Genomic DNA, 16396 nt, shown 5'->3' with positions numbered 1-16396 from the left:
GAAAGAACTCTGGGTGATGACTAAAAACCATTACATTGAAATCCCAATCCCTATATTTATGCCCACCTGCATTTTTGATTTCCTTCACAAGCTAATTGTACAATATTGCAGAGTCTGATTCTTTTTGTACAGCAAAATAACGGTTTGGTCATGTATACTTATTGTGTATCTAATTTATATTTTAATATATTTAACATCTACTGGTCATCCTGCCATATGGGGGAGGGGGTGGGGGTAAGAGGTGAAAAATTGGAACAAGAGGTTTGGCAATTGTTAATGATGTAAAGTTACCCATACATATAACCTGTAAATAAAAGGCTATTAAATATAAAAAAAAAACTGCACTCTAAATGTAAGATTGCCCAATAAGATGTCATCTGATACCCAGAAATTCTACAATAACTTCTGAAATTTCATTAAGTGAAATAGAAAGGAGTTGAAGAAGATGAAAATCTTGTTTTGTCTATATAGCACTGTGCAGTACATGGGTGATTTTTGGCTAAACTTAAAAGCACCCAGAGAATTTCACACCACATGATAAAAGATCTTCCAGATTAAGTCCTAAATGACTCAATTCAAGGAAGACAGCTTTTAGGGTTTAGAAGATATCCAGGGACTTGTCCTAGCTCCCTTAATGGGACCATCACATTGGACCACTTCTGTTTGGCAAACAGTAGGATAAAAATGATTTAGTGAAAGCATTCCTCCCCAATCAACTGATTTTTGTATTTCCTAATCAAAAAAAATATTCTTTGCTTAATGAGGGTTGGAAAAGAGAATTTCCCTTTTCTTGAAGATTTTTAGTCATGGAATTGACTTTAATATAATGTTTCCTGACAATGAACTGCTCAATCATTTGAAAACATTTTTAGAAAGAACTCAACAGAGTGAGGATTCTGAGAGTATTTCCCACTAAAATCTAGACTCAATCATCTGTTTCATTTAGCTTTCCAGACTAGGGCTGGGAAGATAATTTTTAAATCAACAGGGACATATTGAATTTTGAATTAACAAACCATGATTACAAAACCAATAATACATGAAACTTTGATAATAAAAACACTGTACACTTATGGGTATAACATGAGAGAAAGATTTGAGATTATAGGATACAAAGTTAATTCTTTCAGTAAAGTGGGGCATATGTATTTTAATGGACTAAGATGTAAGAACTATAGTAGTAAATCTGAGAAAGATATTTTACATGGAAATAATATCCTTTCTAAACAGAAAATTTTCGAGGTATCACCTTGTTGCCAAAAAATGCATTGGAGACCTAAACTTCTGCAATGACACATAAGCACATTAAAGCTGAAAATCTCTTCTTGATGAGAGACTGAAACCAAAGGAGACAGAGGTGAAGTAAGACAAGTAACAACTTTGGTAAGCAAAGGAATCAAGTTTATTGCAAAGTCATAAAAGACACAATAATGTATGAGAGGTGAGCCAACTTGCTGGGAAGGAGTTGTTGGAGAAGTCTGACAGGTGAGAGTGTGCACCATTTCTCAGGATGGGTCCTGTTGTTTCTTGGTCACTGCCACGTTGGTGTCCTGAATGTGCCATGGGGATTGCTAGGCCCTGTTGTGGGAGCTTTCCCATGTAGTCCAGCTGTAGACACAGATAGAAGATAATGTCTTTCCAGGACCACAGACTTCTTGACATCCCAGTAGCAAGGAATTTTTTCAGTAGAAGCCATAAGAATAATACCTTCCACAGCAAGAAGGACGGCAGCAGCCATAGCCATAGCTTCCATAGCCCAGGCCTCCATAGCCATAGCCTCCATAGCCCAGGCTTCCACAGCCATAGCCTAGGCCACGGTAGCTGCCACATCCACAGCCATAACCAGAGCCATAGCCATAGCCCAGGCCCCCATAGCAGCCGCCGTAGTAGCACATGGTATCAGGATTCACTTGGGTGGGTGGATTTTCAAGATAGAGTCTTTGACTATGTATGGCACCATCTGCACAGCAGTTTTTATACCTTTCACGCAGGAAATGTGTCAGAGTCAAGCCAGGATTTCATCATTTCCATTAACCAAATTCCCTGGGAAAAATCACATTCTTGTCATTGTTTGGTCTCTGGCACAACCCCCAATTCCTTAATGTTTTGTTTTTGTTTTTCCCTTTTGATTCATTATTTTTCTGAGAAGATTCTGTGACAATCTCATTCCCATAATGTGAATGATTATGATGTTGCCAAAGGTATGCTAAAGCACGTGACTGATGCCCTACCCAAGCTTCATGGCTTTGCTCTCCAAAATGTTACCATCCTCCTTCCACTATATGTGGTTTCCTGGCTGTCTGATACTTCATCACAGCCATGAAATCCTATTTCTAAATTAATGTTTTTGAGACTCCAGTGACAGAAGACTCCATGCAAATTTCAGATTCAAGTTGAGATTGTGATGGAGACTCTCTTGATGGAATCCATTCATCTAAAACTTATTCCAAAAGCAGAAATCCTCTCTCCAGTTTTTGAACTGTGTTCTCCATTAAACTCACATTAAGATATAAAAAATGGCTACACAGTACCCCTCCCTATCTGGCTTTAAAGTCCTAAGACCAGAGAGAACATATAAATACAGAGAGACCTTCCACGAATGGGGAGAGTTCCTTGGAGAAGATCTTAGAGGCAGAGGCACAGAATACTTAGAGAAGTGAACAAAGCCATGTACCACTGTTAAGTTTCAAACTGAGAGTATAATGGACTAGAAAATGTTAGAAGGGAAGTTAGGAGAGAGGAGTCTGGGCAGGCTGGAAAGGCAGTTTATACAAAGGCAAATAGAAGGCCTATGCCATTCATGGTTTGAATGAAGGAAGGTTGGCTAGCACTGGGAATACCATCAAATTAGGGAAGAGAATTAAAAGGTATGAAAACTGCCATTTTGGGGATTGCCTAGATTTAGAAGAAGATTAAATGTCAGACAGAAGCTGTATTTTTAAATGACCAGAAAAGGAAAGGCAGCTGGTTTTTATAAGACCAGAATTGTGGAGCGTGAGACTTTCTGGAGTCCTAGGGAAGGCAGAGTCTGAATAATCCATTGGACAATTGAGTGGAAAGAGGATCTAGGGGAGCAAACAATAGAATCAAGCACACCAGTCAGAAGCTCTTTTTAGAGTGGTGCTGTATGGGTCTTGTCTAAGTGAGAGTCTTTGGGATTAGAATGAAACATTTCAATTCCAGAAATGTTGTGAATACAGGGCAGACAATTTTGTTCAATTATGGTGATATTTGCTGTGAAAGTGGAAAGTCAGGCATGTCTCTGTTACTGTAAACCTAGAAATTTGGCTAGATATTGTTTTTCCTGAAAGGAGAAGAAAAATTGAAGAGAGAGAGGGAACTTTGCAATTAGGTAAAATGAGGAAATCTGTTCTAGATATGGACTGATTTGAAATCTGTAATAGTTAGCAAAGTGAAATTTTTTATATTAACTATTGATAATGAAGGAATGAGTCTAATTAATCTATTGATCTCGACTTTGTCAGTTCATGTCCAATGGACTGGTTTGTAAACTCTGGAATGGAAGGAGATTTTTCTTTCTCATTCTAGATAGCATAGGTAAAAGAAAGAAAGGAGACAGAATCTGGGCTTCAATCATTTTATATTAAAGAACCAGATGAGGAAGAAGAAGGAGAAAAAAACCCAAGAATTACAAAAAGAAGAAGAACAAGAAAAACAATAAGGAGGAAAAGCAGAGCCAAGCACACCCAGGACGAGTAATTGGCCAGCAATCTCAAAGCCAAAGAGGAATGAAGCAACAGTCAATCTGAAGAGGCCTTTTGGTTTATTGAGGAAAACATCACCGAACACTTTCAGAGGGCCGTTTCTCTTAAAGATGAAGGTCAGGAATGTGATGTTCTGGGATTTCAAAAGAAGTGAAAGGAGAGCAACTAGAGACATTGAATAGTTCTACAAACCACAGTAAAGGCAATGTATATTTAAATGTGGAAGTCCTTGGCAGTGCTGACAATATGAGATTGGTAGGATCATCCATTCAAATCACTGATATCCTATTGAAGCAGTGAATTCAGAAGAAATGTTGTTCTAGAACTGAAGCTGGAAATGGATTATTTTATGTCAAACTGAACAAGTAACTGAATCCATGGTAAATAAGGAGCCTTTAAATAAGGAGAGAATAATAAATAAATAAGGTAAATAAGGAGAGAAAGCATAGCAGAGAGAAGAGAAGGTTTTGATTCTCAGTTGGCACAGCTGATCAAAAATTCTTCAGTTTTCCAAAAGAAATGAACTCGAGTCTGTTCAGCATCCAAAGGTTTGTCATTTATTCTCCTAGATTTTAGTCCTTTTACAACTGCATTCTAAAGCATAAGGTAGCCCAATTTCTTATAATCAGAAATCATATACCTCTTTCAGATTTTATGAACTGAAGTACAAGGGACTGAAGTTTAGGAAGATGGAAATGTTGGTTTGTGTAAATAGTATTGTTCTTTATGTAGGTGTTTTTGGCTAAGCTGAAAAACATCCAGAGAAGTCCAGAACACATAGTAAAAGGATCTTCAGATTAACACCCAAGTGGCTCAATTCAGGGAACACGAATTTTAGAGTATAGAAGATTTTCAGGGACATGTCCTAGTTCCCTTAAGGTACTGCACAACATTGTTTATGTATTGAGAGCAATTCTGTTGTCAAAAAGGAGGAAAACAATGACTTAGGGATAGCATTCTGCTCCAATCAACTGATTTTTGCATTTGCTAACCAAAATAAAATATTCTTTGCTTAATGAGGGTGAGAAAGAGATTATTTACTTTTTACTGAAGGCTTTGCATCCATTGACGTTAATGTAATCTTTCCTGACAAGGAATTGCTCAACATTTTGGAGATATTTTTAGAAAGAACTCAACAGAGTGAGGGTGCTGAGGACTTTTCCCACAAAAGGCCATCGGAAATACAAAAACTTACAAAATTTAGTAAGTGTTGCGTAAGTACCAGGTGGAGTGTCAAGTTCTAGTATTTGGGGAATTGTCTGAGGGACATGATTTTTTGGACAGCCTAGTCGGTGGAACTGAAGAATCCAAAAGATGTTAGGCATTCTGCTGAGCTGCCAAGCATGTGCTCTTTTTCATGAGTGTTTAAATTGCAGGAGAGTTTAATTGTATTCTGGTTATGTGGCACATACTTGCACTCATATAAGTAGAAGCTTCATGTCCATGTCAGAGTTTGATTTGGGTAAGATGTGCAGTTGCCTTATAAAGATTTGGCCCACTGGAAGTGCAAAGTTAGCTGACAATATTCAGACTGTGTGTAACTCTCTTCTGAGGACAAAAACATTGGAAAATGAAGGGATGCCTGCAATCTGGGAAATAGCTTAATAAAATGTGTAGTGTATTTATGATGGAAAATTATTATTTTATGGGAAATGATGAGCAGGATGCTCTCAGGAAAGAAAAAATTTGGAAAGTCCTTCATGAACTCAAGCAAAGTGAAATATACTGTATGAATAGTCATAGCTATATAATAGGATGACCAGCTGTGGACAACTTTGCTAATCTCAATAATAGTGCAATATTCCATGAGTACTTGAAGAAAAATCCTATCCATGCCCAGAGAAGGAACTCAATGTTGCTGAATAGAGACTGTAGCTTTCCCTTTCTCTTTGTCATCTCTCTGTTTCTTTTTTAACTTAATTTTTCTTAAGGATTTTTATACTCATTAACATGGGAGATCTAGGTTTTTTTTTTGAAAACTTGAATTTTATGGAAATATTTTCATAATTTCACAAAAGGTTTCTTAAGTGTGTATTGGGATAGATAAAGGAGAGAACTTAGAACTCAAAAATTTTAGAAAGAAAAGTAAATTTCTTTTTTTTTTTAATGTACCAGGAGGAAATATTAAATAAGTAAAATAAACCAAAAAAAACATTCAGATTGTACATGATTCTTTCTGTGATTATTGTTCAGAGCCATTAACTTTTGCTATGTTTCAGATGCGAAGATTACTTAGAGGAAAAAAGAGTGGTGAAAGTGAACTTACACAAGGATTTTCTTGTTCAGCCATTTTTTCTTATTTTTTGAATCATTGTCACTGCATCTGAGGATTTTGGGGCCAAAAAAAGAAGATAGCCTTTGACAATCCATTATACAGATTAGGAAACTGAAGCAAATTCCTACTTCTGTTATGAGGAGAGATTTGAACACGCAAAGATTAGTGTTCCTGACACCATTTTCAGCACTCAATCCTCTGTTTCACCCAGCTTTCCAGACTAGGACTAGGAAGCCAATTCTGGAATCAACAAGGAAATCTTGTGATTTAGAATTTATAAACCTTGAATATGACACCAAGTATATATGAAACTCTGACAATAAAAGCACTCTCCATTTATGGGTACAATGTGAGAGAAGGGACTGCCATTATAAGGGACAGAAGTCATTACTTCAGTAAAATGGGGTATATGTATTTTAATGGACTAATATGGAAGAACTGCAAGAGTCAAATAGGAGAAAGACATTTTACATGGAAATAATGTGATTTCTGAACAGAAATTTTTAGAGATAGCAGCTTGTTGTCAAAAATGCTTTGGAGATGTAAATTTCTGCAATGACACAGAGAAGGACATTAAGGCTGAAAATCTCTTCATGATGAGAGGGTATAACCCAAGGAGACAGACGTCAAGTTGGGCAAGTAAGTACAACTTCGGTAAGTAAGGGAAACAAGTTTATTGCAAAGCATAAAAGACACAATAATGTATGAGAAGGGAGCCAAGTTGTTGGGAAGGAGTTGCTGGAGAAGTCACTCTCATGGCAGGTGAGAGTCTGTATCACTTGCCAGAAGGACAGGTCCTGCTGTTTCTTGGTTACTGCCACTTTGGTGCCCTGAGTGTGCCATGAGGATTGTTAGACCCTGTTGTGGTAACTTTCCCATGTAGCCCAGTTGTAGACACAGATGTAAGGTGATGTCCTTCCAGGATTATAGATTCCTTGAGAGCCCAGAAGCAAGGGGTTTTTCAGTAGAAGCCATAGGAAGAATACCTTCCACAGCAAGATGGACGGCAGCAGCCACAGCCATAGCCTCCATAGCCCAGACCTCCATAGCCACAGCTTCCACAGCCACAGCCATAGCCTCCATACCTCAGGCCTCCATAGCCACAGCCTCCACAACCATAGCCTCCATAGCCGAGGCCACGGAAGCAGCCACATCCACAGCCATAACCAGAGCCATAGCCATAGCCCAGGCCCCCATAGCAGCCGCCGTAGTAGCACATGGTGTCAGGATTCACTTGGGTGGATGGGTTTTCAGGATAGGGTCTTTGAGTATGTGTGGCACCATCTGCACAGTGACTTTTATACCCTTTGAACAGGAAGTATGGCAGAGTCAGACTAGGATTTCATCATTTTCATTAACCAAATTCCCTGGGTAAAATCTCATTCTTGCAATTGTTGCTCTCTGAGACCACCACCAGCTCCATAATGGCTTGTTTTTGTTTTTTACTCTTGATTCATTATTTTTCTGAGAAAGTTCTGTGACAATCTCATAGTCATAATGGAACAATTATGATATTGCCAAAGGTATGCTAAAACCTGAGACTGATGCTCTACCCAAGCTTCATGGCCTTGCTCTCCAAAACATCAACAATCTCCTTACATTACATGGTTTCCTGATTGTCTGATACTTCATAATAGCCATGAAATCCTTTCTCTAAATTAGTGGTTTTCGAGACTCTAGTGACAGAATACTCCATATAAATTTCAGATTCAAGTTGAGATTGTGATACAGACCATCTTGATGCAGTCCATCTATCCAACACTTATCAGAAAGCACTAATCTCCTCCTCAGTTTTTGCACTGTGTTCTCCCCTAACCTCACATGAGGGATATAAGAAATCACTACAGAGTCTCCCTATGTCTGGCTTTTAAGTCCTAAGATCAGAGAAAACATGTAAACACAGAGGGACTTGCCAAAAACAGAGAGAGTTGATGGGAGAAGATCTTACAAGCAGAGGTACAGGATACTTGGAGAAGTGTGCAAGCCCATGTATCACTGGTGGGTTTCAAACTGTGAGCATAATGGATTAGAAAATATATAGTCATACTGGAATACTCTATAAGAAATCACAAGATTTTTCATATGTAGTAAGCTTAAAATCAAACATGCAGGTAAGGTGTCATATTTCATCAGTAGATTCCAGACAAAAACTATATAAAATAGTGAACATGATTAAAGATTTGAAAAAAAATTAACTGGCCCTGTTGGGAACAAAATTAGAAGAGAGAAGAATTTTCTGGCAAGCTGGACAGCAAGTCTATGCAAAAGGCAAATAAAAGGCACACATCATTCATTGTTTGAATAAAGCAAGGTTGGCAAGCACTTAGAACATTATTAAATTAAAGAAGAGAAATAAAGGGTATGAAAACTTCCAGTTTGGAGATTGCCTTGCTTCAGAAGGGAGTTGAATGCCACACAGCAGCTGTATCTTTAAATGACCAGAAAAGAAAAGGCAGTATGAGTTTACAAGAAAACAAGTGTGGTTCCTGGGAGTTTCAGGAGTCCTAGGGGAGGAAGAGTCTGAACAATCCATTGGACAGTTGAGTGGAAAGAGGATCTAGGTGAGCAAACAACAGAGTCAAGCATACCAGTCAGAAGCTCTTTTGGATAGGTGCTGTGGGGGTCTTGTCTAAGTGGGATACTTTGTGATTGGAAATAAGTATTTCAATGCCAGAAATGTTGTGAATATAGGGCAGACAAATTTGTTCAATTATGATGATATTTACAGTGGAAGTGGACGGTCAGGGACATGTCTGTCCCTGTAAAACTACCAACTTGGCTAGATATTGTTGCTCTTGAAAGGATGAGACTAGTTGAAGAGATCTAGGCAGCTTTGCAATTAGGCAAAATGAGGAAATCTGTTCTAGGTATGGACTTATTTGAAATTTGTAATGCTTATCAAATTGAACTTTTTCATATTGACTATTGATAATGAGGGTTTGACTCTATGAGAGATGCTATTATTGATTTCCACCTGTGTCAGTGAATCTTCAACGGATTAGCTTGTAAACTGTGGAATGGAAGGAGATTTTTTTCTCTTATTGCAGATAGCATGGGTAAAAGAAAGAAAAGAGACAGAATCTGGGCTTCAGTCAGTCATTTATATTAAAGAACCAGATGAGGAAGAAGAAGGAGAAAAAGAAAAAGAATTACAAGAAGAAGAAAAAGGAGAAGAACCAGAACAAGAAGAACAATAACAAAAAGAAGACAAAGAAGAAAAAAAAAACAAGAATTACAAGAAAAAGAAAAGAAGAGGAACAAGAAAGGGCAATAAGGAGAACAAGTGGAGTCAAGCACCCACCCAGGACAAATTATTGGCCAGCAATCTCAAAGCCAAAGAGGGATGAAGCATCAGTCAATTGGATTTTTGGTTTACTCAGGAGGACATCACCAGACACTTTCAGAGAGCAGTTTGTCTCAAAGGTGAAGGTCAGGAATGTGATGTTCAGAGATTTTAAAAGAAGTGAAAGGAGAGCAACTAGAGACATTGAGTAGTTTCTATAAACTTTTGTTCAACATTTTGGAGATATTTTTAGAAAGAACTCAACAGAGTGAGGGTGCTGAGGACATTACCCACTTACAGCCAGTGGAAATTCAAAAACTTATAAAATTTAGTAAGCCCTGCCTACAGTGCCAGGTGGAGTGTCAAGGTCTAGTTTCTTGGAAAGTTCTGTCAGGTACATGATTTTGTGGACAATTTAGCCAGTGGAACTGAGGAATCCAAAGGAGATTAGGCATTCTGCTGAGCAGCCAAGCAGGTGCTCTTTTTTATGAGTGTTTAAGTTGCAGGAGAGTTTAATTGTATTCTGGTAATGCAGCACATCCTTGCACTCATATAAGTAAAAGCTTCATGTCTATGTCAGTGTTTGATTTGGACAAGATGTGCAGCTGACTTGTAGAGATTTGGTCCACTAGAAGTGCAGAGTTAGCTGACAATATTCATACTGTGTGTACCTCTCTTCTGAGGACAAAAACATTGGAAAATGAAGGGATGCCTGCCACCTGGGAAATAGCTTAATAAAATGTGTAGTGTGTTTATGATGGAATATTATTATTTCATGGGAAATGATGAGCAGGATGCTCTCAGGAAAGAAAAAATCTGGAAAGTCCTCCATGAACTCAAGCAAAGTGAAATATACTGTATGACAAGTCACAGCAAGGTAATGGGATGACCAGCGGTGGATAACTTTGCTAGTCTCAGTAGTGCAATATTCCATGACTAAGGACTTATGATGAAAAATCCTATCCATGCCCAGAGAAGGAACTCATTGTGCTGAATAGAGACTGAAGCTTTCTCTTTCTCTTTGTCATCTCCCTATTTCTTTTTTAACTTAATTTTTCTTATGGATTTTTATACTCATTAACTTGGGAGATTGGTTTTTTTTAAATTTGAATTTTATAGAAATATTTTTCATAATTTCACAAAAGTTTTCTTAATTGTGTATTGGGATAGATAAGGGAGAGAACTTAGAACTCAAAAATTTTAGAAAGAAAAGTAAATTTCTTTTTGTTTTGAATGTACTGGGAAGAAATAATAAATAAGTAAAATAAACCAAAAAAAAAAAAATCAGACTGTACATGATTCTTTCTGTAATTATTATTCAGTGCCATTAACTTTTGCTATGTTTCAGAAGTGGACATTACTTAGAGGGAAAAAAAAGTGGTGAAAATGAGCTTACACAAATATTTTCTTGTTCAGCCATTTTTTATTGTTTTTTGAATCATTGTCACTGCATCTGAGGATTTTGGAGCCAAAAAAAGAAGATAGCCTTATAATCCATTATACAGATTAGGAAATTGAAGCAAAAAAGACCTCCGCCTACTTCTGTTATGAGGAGAGATTTGAACATGCAAAGATTAGTGTTCCTGACACCATTTTCAGCACTCAATCCTCTGTTTCACCCAGCTTTCCAGACTAGGACTAGGAAGCCAATTCTGGAATCAACAAGGAAATATTGTGATTTAGAATTTATAAATATTGAATATGACACCAAGTATATATGAAACTTTGACAGTAAAAGCACTCTCCATTTATGGGTACAATGTGAGAGAAGGGACTGACATTCTAAAGACATAAATCATTCCTTCAATAAAATGGTGTATATGTATTTTAATGGACTAATATGGAAGAACTGCAAGAGTCAAAAAGGAGAAAGACATTTTACATGGAAATAATATGATTTCTGAACAGAAGTTTTCAGAGGTAGCAGCTTGTTGCCAAAAATACATTGGAGACATAAACTTCTGCAATGACACAGAGAAGCACATCAAAGCTGAAAATCTCTTCATGATGAGAGGGTATAACCCAAGGAGACAGAGGTCAAGTAGGACAAGTAACTACAACTTCAGTAAATAAGGGAAACAAGTTTATTGCAAAGTCATAAAAGACACAATAATGTATGAGGAGGGAGCCAAGTTGTTGGGAAGGAGTTGCTGGAGAAGTCACTCATGACAGGTGAGAGTCTGTGTCACTTGCCAGAAGGACAGATCCTGCTGTTTCTTGGTCACTGCCACTTCAGTGCCCTGAATGTGCCATGGGGATTGCTAAACCCTGTTGTGGTAGCATTCCCATGTAGCCCAGCTATAGACACAGATGTAAGGTGATGTCCTTCCAGGATTATAGACTCCTTGAGAGCCCAGAAGCAAGGGGTTTTTCAGTAGAAGCCATAGGAAGAATACCTTCCACAGCAAGATGGACGGCAGCAGCCACAGCCATAGCCTCCATAGCCCAGACCTCCATAGCCACAGCTTCCACAGCCACAGCCATAGCCTCCATACCTCAGGCCTCCATAGCCACAACCTCCACAGCCATAACCTCCATAGCCATAGCCTCCATAGCCACAGCCTCCACAGCCATAGCCTCCATAGCCTAGGCCACGGAAGCAGCCACATCCACAGCCATAACCAGAGCCATAGCCATAGCCCAGGCCCCCATAGCAGCCACCGTAGTAGCACATGGTGTCAGGATTCACTTGGGTGGGTGGGTTTTCAGGATAGGGTCTTTGAGTATGTGTGGCACCATCTGCACAGTGACTTTTATACCCTTTGAACAGGAAGTATGGCAGTCAGGCCAGGATTTCATCATTTTCATTAACCAAATTCCCTGGGTAAAATCTCATTCTTGCAATTGTTGGTCTCTGACACCACCACCAGCTCCCTAATGTTTTGTTTTTGTTTTTTATTCTTGATTCATTATTTTTCTGAGAAAGTTCTGTGCAATCTCATAGCCATAATGGAACAATTATGATGTTGCCAAAGGTATGCTAAAACCCTAGACTGATGTTCTACCCAAGCTTCATGGACCTGCTCTCCAAAACATCAACTATTTCCTTCCATTATACATGGTTTCCTGGTTGTCTGATACTTCATCATAGCCATGAAATCCTCTTTCATTCAAATTAATTCAAATTAAAGGTTTTTGACACTCTGGTGACAAAAAACTCCATACAAATTTTAGATTCAAGTTGAGATAGTGATGGAGACCATCTTGATGGAGTCCATCTACCCAACACTTATCAGAAAGCACAAATCTCCTCCTCAGTTTTTGTACTTGTTCTCCACTAACCTCACATGAGGGATATAAGAAATTGCTACAGAGTCTCCCTCCGTATCTGGCTTTTAAGTCCTAAGACCAGAGAGAACGTGTAAACACAGAGGGACTTGCCACAAACAGGGAGAGTTGATGGGAGAAGATCTTAGAGGCAGAGGTACAGGATACTTGGAGAAGTGTGCAAGCCCATGTACCACTGGTGGGTTTCAAACTATGAGCGTAATGGATTAGAAAATGGTAGGATCAGTTCTAATAGAGCAGTAATGAATAGAACAAGCTATACCCAGCAAAAGAACTCTGGGAAATGAGTATGAACCACTTCATAGAATTCTCAATCCCTCTATTTTTGTCCACTTGCATTTTTGATTTCCTTCACAAGCTAATTGTACACTATTTCAAAGTCCAATTCTTTTTGTACAGCAAAATAACTGTATGGACATGTATACATATATTGGATTTAACTTATACTTTAACATATTTAACATGTATTGGTCAACCTGCCATCTGGGGGAGGGGGTGGGGAGAAGGAGGGGAAAAATTGGAACAAAAAGTTTTGCAATTGTCAATGATGAAAAATTACCCATGCATATATCTTGTAAATAAAAAGCTATTAAAAAAAAGAAAAAAATAAAGTATTGGGAACAAAGTTAGGAGAGAGGAGAATTTTCTGGGCAGACTGTATAGCCAGTCTATGAAAAGGCAAATAGAAGCCACACACCATGCATCAAGGAAGGTTGGCAAGCACTTGGAACACCATTAAATTAAAGAAGAGAAATAAAGGGTATGAAAACTGCCAGTTTAGGGATTGCGCAGCTTCAGAAGAGGGTTAAATGCCAGACAGCAGCTGTATCTTTAAATGAACAGAAAAGGAAAGGCAGTTTGAGTTAACAAGAAAACAAGTGTGGTTCCTGGGAGTTTCAGGAGTCCTAGGAGAGGAAGAGTCTGAACAATCCATTAAACAGCTGAGTGGAAAGAGGATCTAGGTGAGCAAACAAGAGAGTCAAGCATATCAGTCAGAAACTCTTTTGGATAAGTGCTGTGGGGGGGTCTTGTCTAACTGGAATACTTTGTGATTGGAAATAAGTATTTCAATGCCAGAAATGTGAATATAGGGCAGATGAATTTGTTTAATTATGATGATATTTGCAGTGGAAGTGGAAGGTCAGGGACATGTCTGTCCCTGTAAACCTACCAACTTGGCTAGATATTGTTGCTCTTGAAAGGATGAGACTAGTTGAAGAGATCTAGGCAGGTTTGCAATTAGGCAAAATGAGGAAATCTGTTCTAGGTATGGACTTATTTGAAATTTGTAATGCTTATCAAAGTGAACTTTTCATATTGACTATTGATAATGAGGGTCTGACTCTTATGAAAGATGCTATTATTGATCTCCATCTGTATCAGTGAGTGTCCAATGGATTAGTTTGTAAACTCTGGAATGGAAGGAGATTTTTTTTTCTCTCGTTCCAGATAGAATGGGTAAAAGAAAGAAAAGAGACAGGATCTGAGCTTCATTCAATCATTTATATTAAAGAACCAAATGAGGAAGAAAAGGGAGAAAAAGAAAAAGAATTATAAGAAGAACAAGGAGAAGAAACAGAACAAGAAGAACAAAGCAAGAAGAAGAAAAAGAATTATAAGAAAAAGAAAAGAGGAAGAGGAACAAGGAAGAACAATAAGGAGATCAAGCACCCACCCAGGACAAGTAATTGGCCAGCAATCTCAAAGCCAAAGAAGGATGAAGCATCAGTCAATTGGACTTTTGGTTTACTCAGGAGGACATCACCCGACTCTTTCAGAGAGCAGTTTGTCTTAAAGATGAAGGTCAGGAATATGATGGTCACAGATTTTAAAAGAAGTGAAGGGAGAGCAACTAGAGACATTGAGTAGTTTCTATAAATCACAGTAAAGGCAATGTATACTTAAATGTGGGAGTGAGTCCTTGGCAGTGCTAACAACATGTAATTGGTAGGATCATGCATTCAAGCCACTGATAGCCTGTTGAACCAATGAGTTCAGAAGAAATTTGGGGCTGGAACTGGAGCTGGAACTGTATTATTTTATATCAAAGCAAGCAAGTGACTGAGTCCATGGTAAATAAGGTGAACACCAAATGAGAAAGTGGAGCTGATCAGAAATTCTTAAGTCTCACTAAAGAAAATGAACTTGTCTGTTGAATAGCCAGAGATGTGTCATTTCTTCTCCCAGATTCTAGTCCTCTTACAACTGCATTCTGAACCATAAGGTAGCCCAATAGTATATTACGTGACAACCAGAAATTTTATACAAACTTCAGATTTCATGAAATGAAATAAAAGGTATTGAAATTCAGGAAGATGGAAGTGTTGATTTGTGTAAATATCACTGCTCTTTATGTGGGTGTTTTTGGCTAAGCTGAAAAACATTCAGAGAAGTTCAGATCACATGGTAAAAAGGTCCTTCAGATTAACACTTAAGTGGCTCAATTCAGGGAACATGGATTTTGGGGATATAGAAGATATTAAGGGACCTGTCCTAGTTCTCTTAAGGTCTTTATGGCCACCACATAGTATAAGGTATTGAGAGTCCTTCTGATCATCCAAAAGGAGGAAAACAATGATTTGGGGATAGCATTCTGTCCCAATCAACTGATTTTTGTATTTTCTAACCAAAATATTTTTTGCTTAGTGAGGCTGAAAAGGAGAGGATTTCACTTTTATTGAAGACTTTGCATCCATGCAATTGAAGTTGCTCAACATTTTGGAGATATTTTTAGAAAGAACTCAACAGAATGTGGATGCTAAGGATATTACCTACTAAAAGCCAGTGGAAATATAAAAACTTACAAAATTTAGTAAGCACTGCCTATGGTACCAGGTGGAATGTCAAGCTCTAGTATCTTGGAATGTTCTGTCAGGTACATGATTTTGTTGACAATTTAGCCAGTGGAACTGAGGAATTCAAAGGATATTAGGCATTTTGCTGATCTACCAAGCAGGTGCTCTTTTTCATGAGTGTTAAAGTTGCCAGGAGAATTTAAGTGTTTTCTTATTATGCAGTCCATCCTCGCACTCATATAACAGTTTCATGTCCATGTCAGTGTTTGATTTGGAAAAGATGTGCAGCTGGCTTGTAGAGTTTCAGTCCACTGAATGTGACAATTTAGATGACAATATTCAGCATGTATGCAGCTCTCTTCTGAGGACAAAAACATTGGAAATTGAGGGGAAATTCCCATCCCCTGGTAAATAGCTAAATAGTTTACAGTGGCATGTGTTTATGATGGAATGTTATTTTGTGGAAAATGATGAACAGGATGCTCTCAGAAGGAATAAATCTGGAAAGTCCTCCAAAATGAAATATACTGTATGCAAAGTCATAGCAATGATCTGAGATAACCAGCTGTGGATAACTTTGCTATTCTCAGTACTGTAATCTTCCATGAGTACTCTGAAGGACTTATGATGAAAAATCCTACCCATACTCAGAAAAATGACTCATTGTGTGAATAGAGACTGAGACATTCTCTTTATTTTTGTCATCTCTCTGTGTTTCTTTTTTAACTGGATTTTTCTTGAGGATTTTAATACTCATTACCATGGGGGAGCTATGCATTTTTGACTACTTGACCTTTATCTAAATATTTTCCATAGCTTCACAAGAGGTTTCTTAATTGTGGATGGGGATAAGGAAGAAAATTTAGAACTCAAAAATTTTAGAAACAAAAGCAAATTTGTTTTGTTTTAAATGTACCTGGGGGGAAAGATTTAATAAGTAAAACAAAACAAAAAATATATTCAGACTGTGTATATGGTTGTTTTTCTCTCTGGAGTGCCATTAACTTGTGCTGTGCTTCAGATCTTTAGA

The 16396-nt window shown here is 38.0% G+C and overlaps 2 protein-coding genes across 2 annotated transcripts; both read right to left on the bottom strand.

The window, feature by feature from the left end:
• Window positions 1–6666: 6666 nt before the first annotated feature.
• Window positions 6667–7247, bottom strand: LOC116422330 (keratin-associated protein 19-1-like). The gene has a single exon (XM_031959230.1). It carries the CDS (start codon window positions 7217–7219, stop codon window positions 6962–6964), a length of 258 nt encoding a protein of 85 aa, XP_031815090.1. The 5' UTR covers window positions 7220–7247; the 3' UTR covers window positions 6667–6961.
• A 4115-nt stretch (window positions 7248–11362) lies between these two features.
• LOC116423090 (keratin-associated protein 6-2-like) lies at window positions 11363–11985 on the bottom strand. The gene has a single exon (XM_031964162.1). It carries the CDS (start codon window positions 11955–11957, stop codon window positions 11655–11657), a length of 303 nt encoding a protein of 100 aa, XP_031820022.1. The 5' UTR covers window positions 11958–11985; the 3' UTR covers window positions 11363–11654.
• Window positions 11986–16396: the final 4411 nt, after the last annotated feature.

This window comes from Sarcophilus harrisii, chromosome 3 (assembly GCF_902635505.1).
Source record: "Sarcophilus harrisii chromosome 3, mSarHar1.11, whole genome shotgun sequence".
NCBI lineage: Eukaryota > Metazoa > Chordata > Mammalia > Dasyuromorphia > Dasyuridae > Sarcophilus > Sarcophilus harrisii.
The sequence above is the reverse complement of the archived record's forward strand: the minus strand, read 5'-3'. Positions and strand labels throughout refer to the sequence as shown.

Bases quoted from the DNA above. Each gene is read 5' to 3' on its own strand.
- LOC116422330 (XM_031959230.1), bottom strand. From the start codon at position 7,219: ATGTGCTACTACGGCGGCTGCTATGGGGGCCTGGGCTATGGCTATGGC.
- LOC116423090 (XM_031964162.1), bottom strand. From the start codon at position 11,957: ATGTGCTACTACGGTGGCTGCTATGGGGGCCTGGGCTATGGCTATGGC.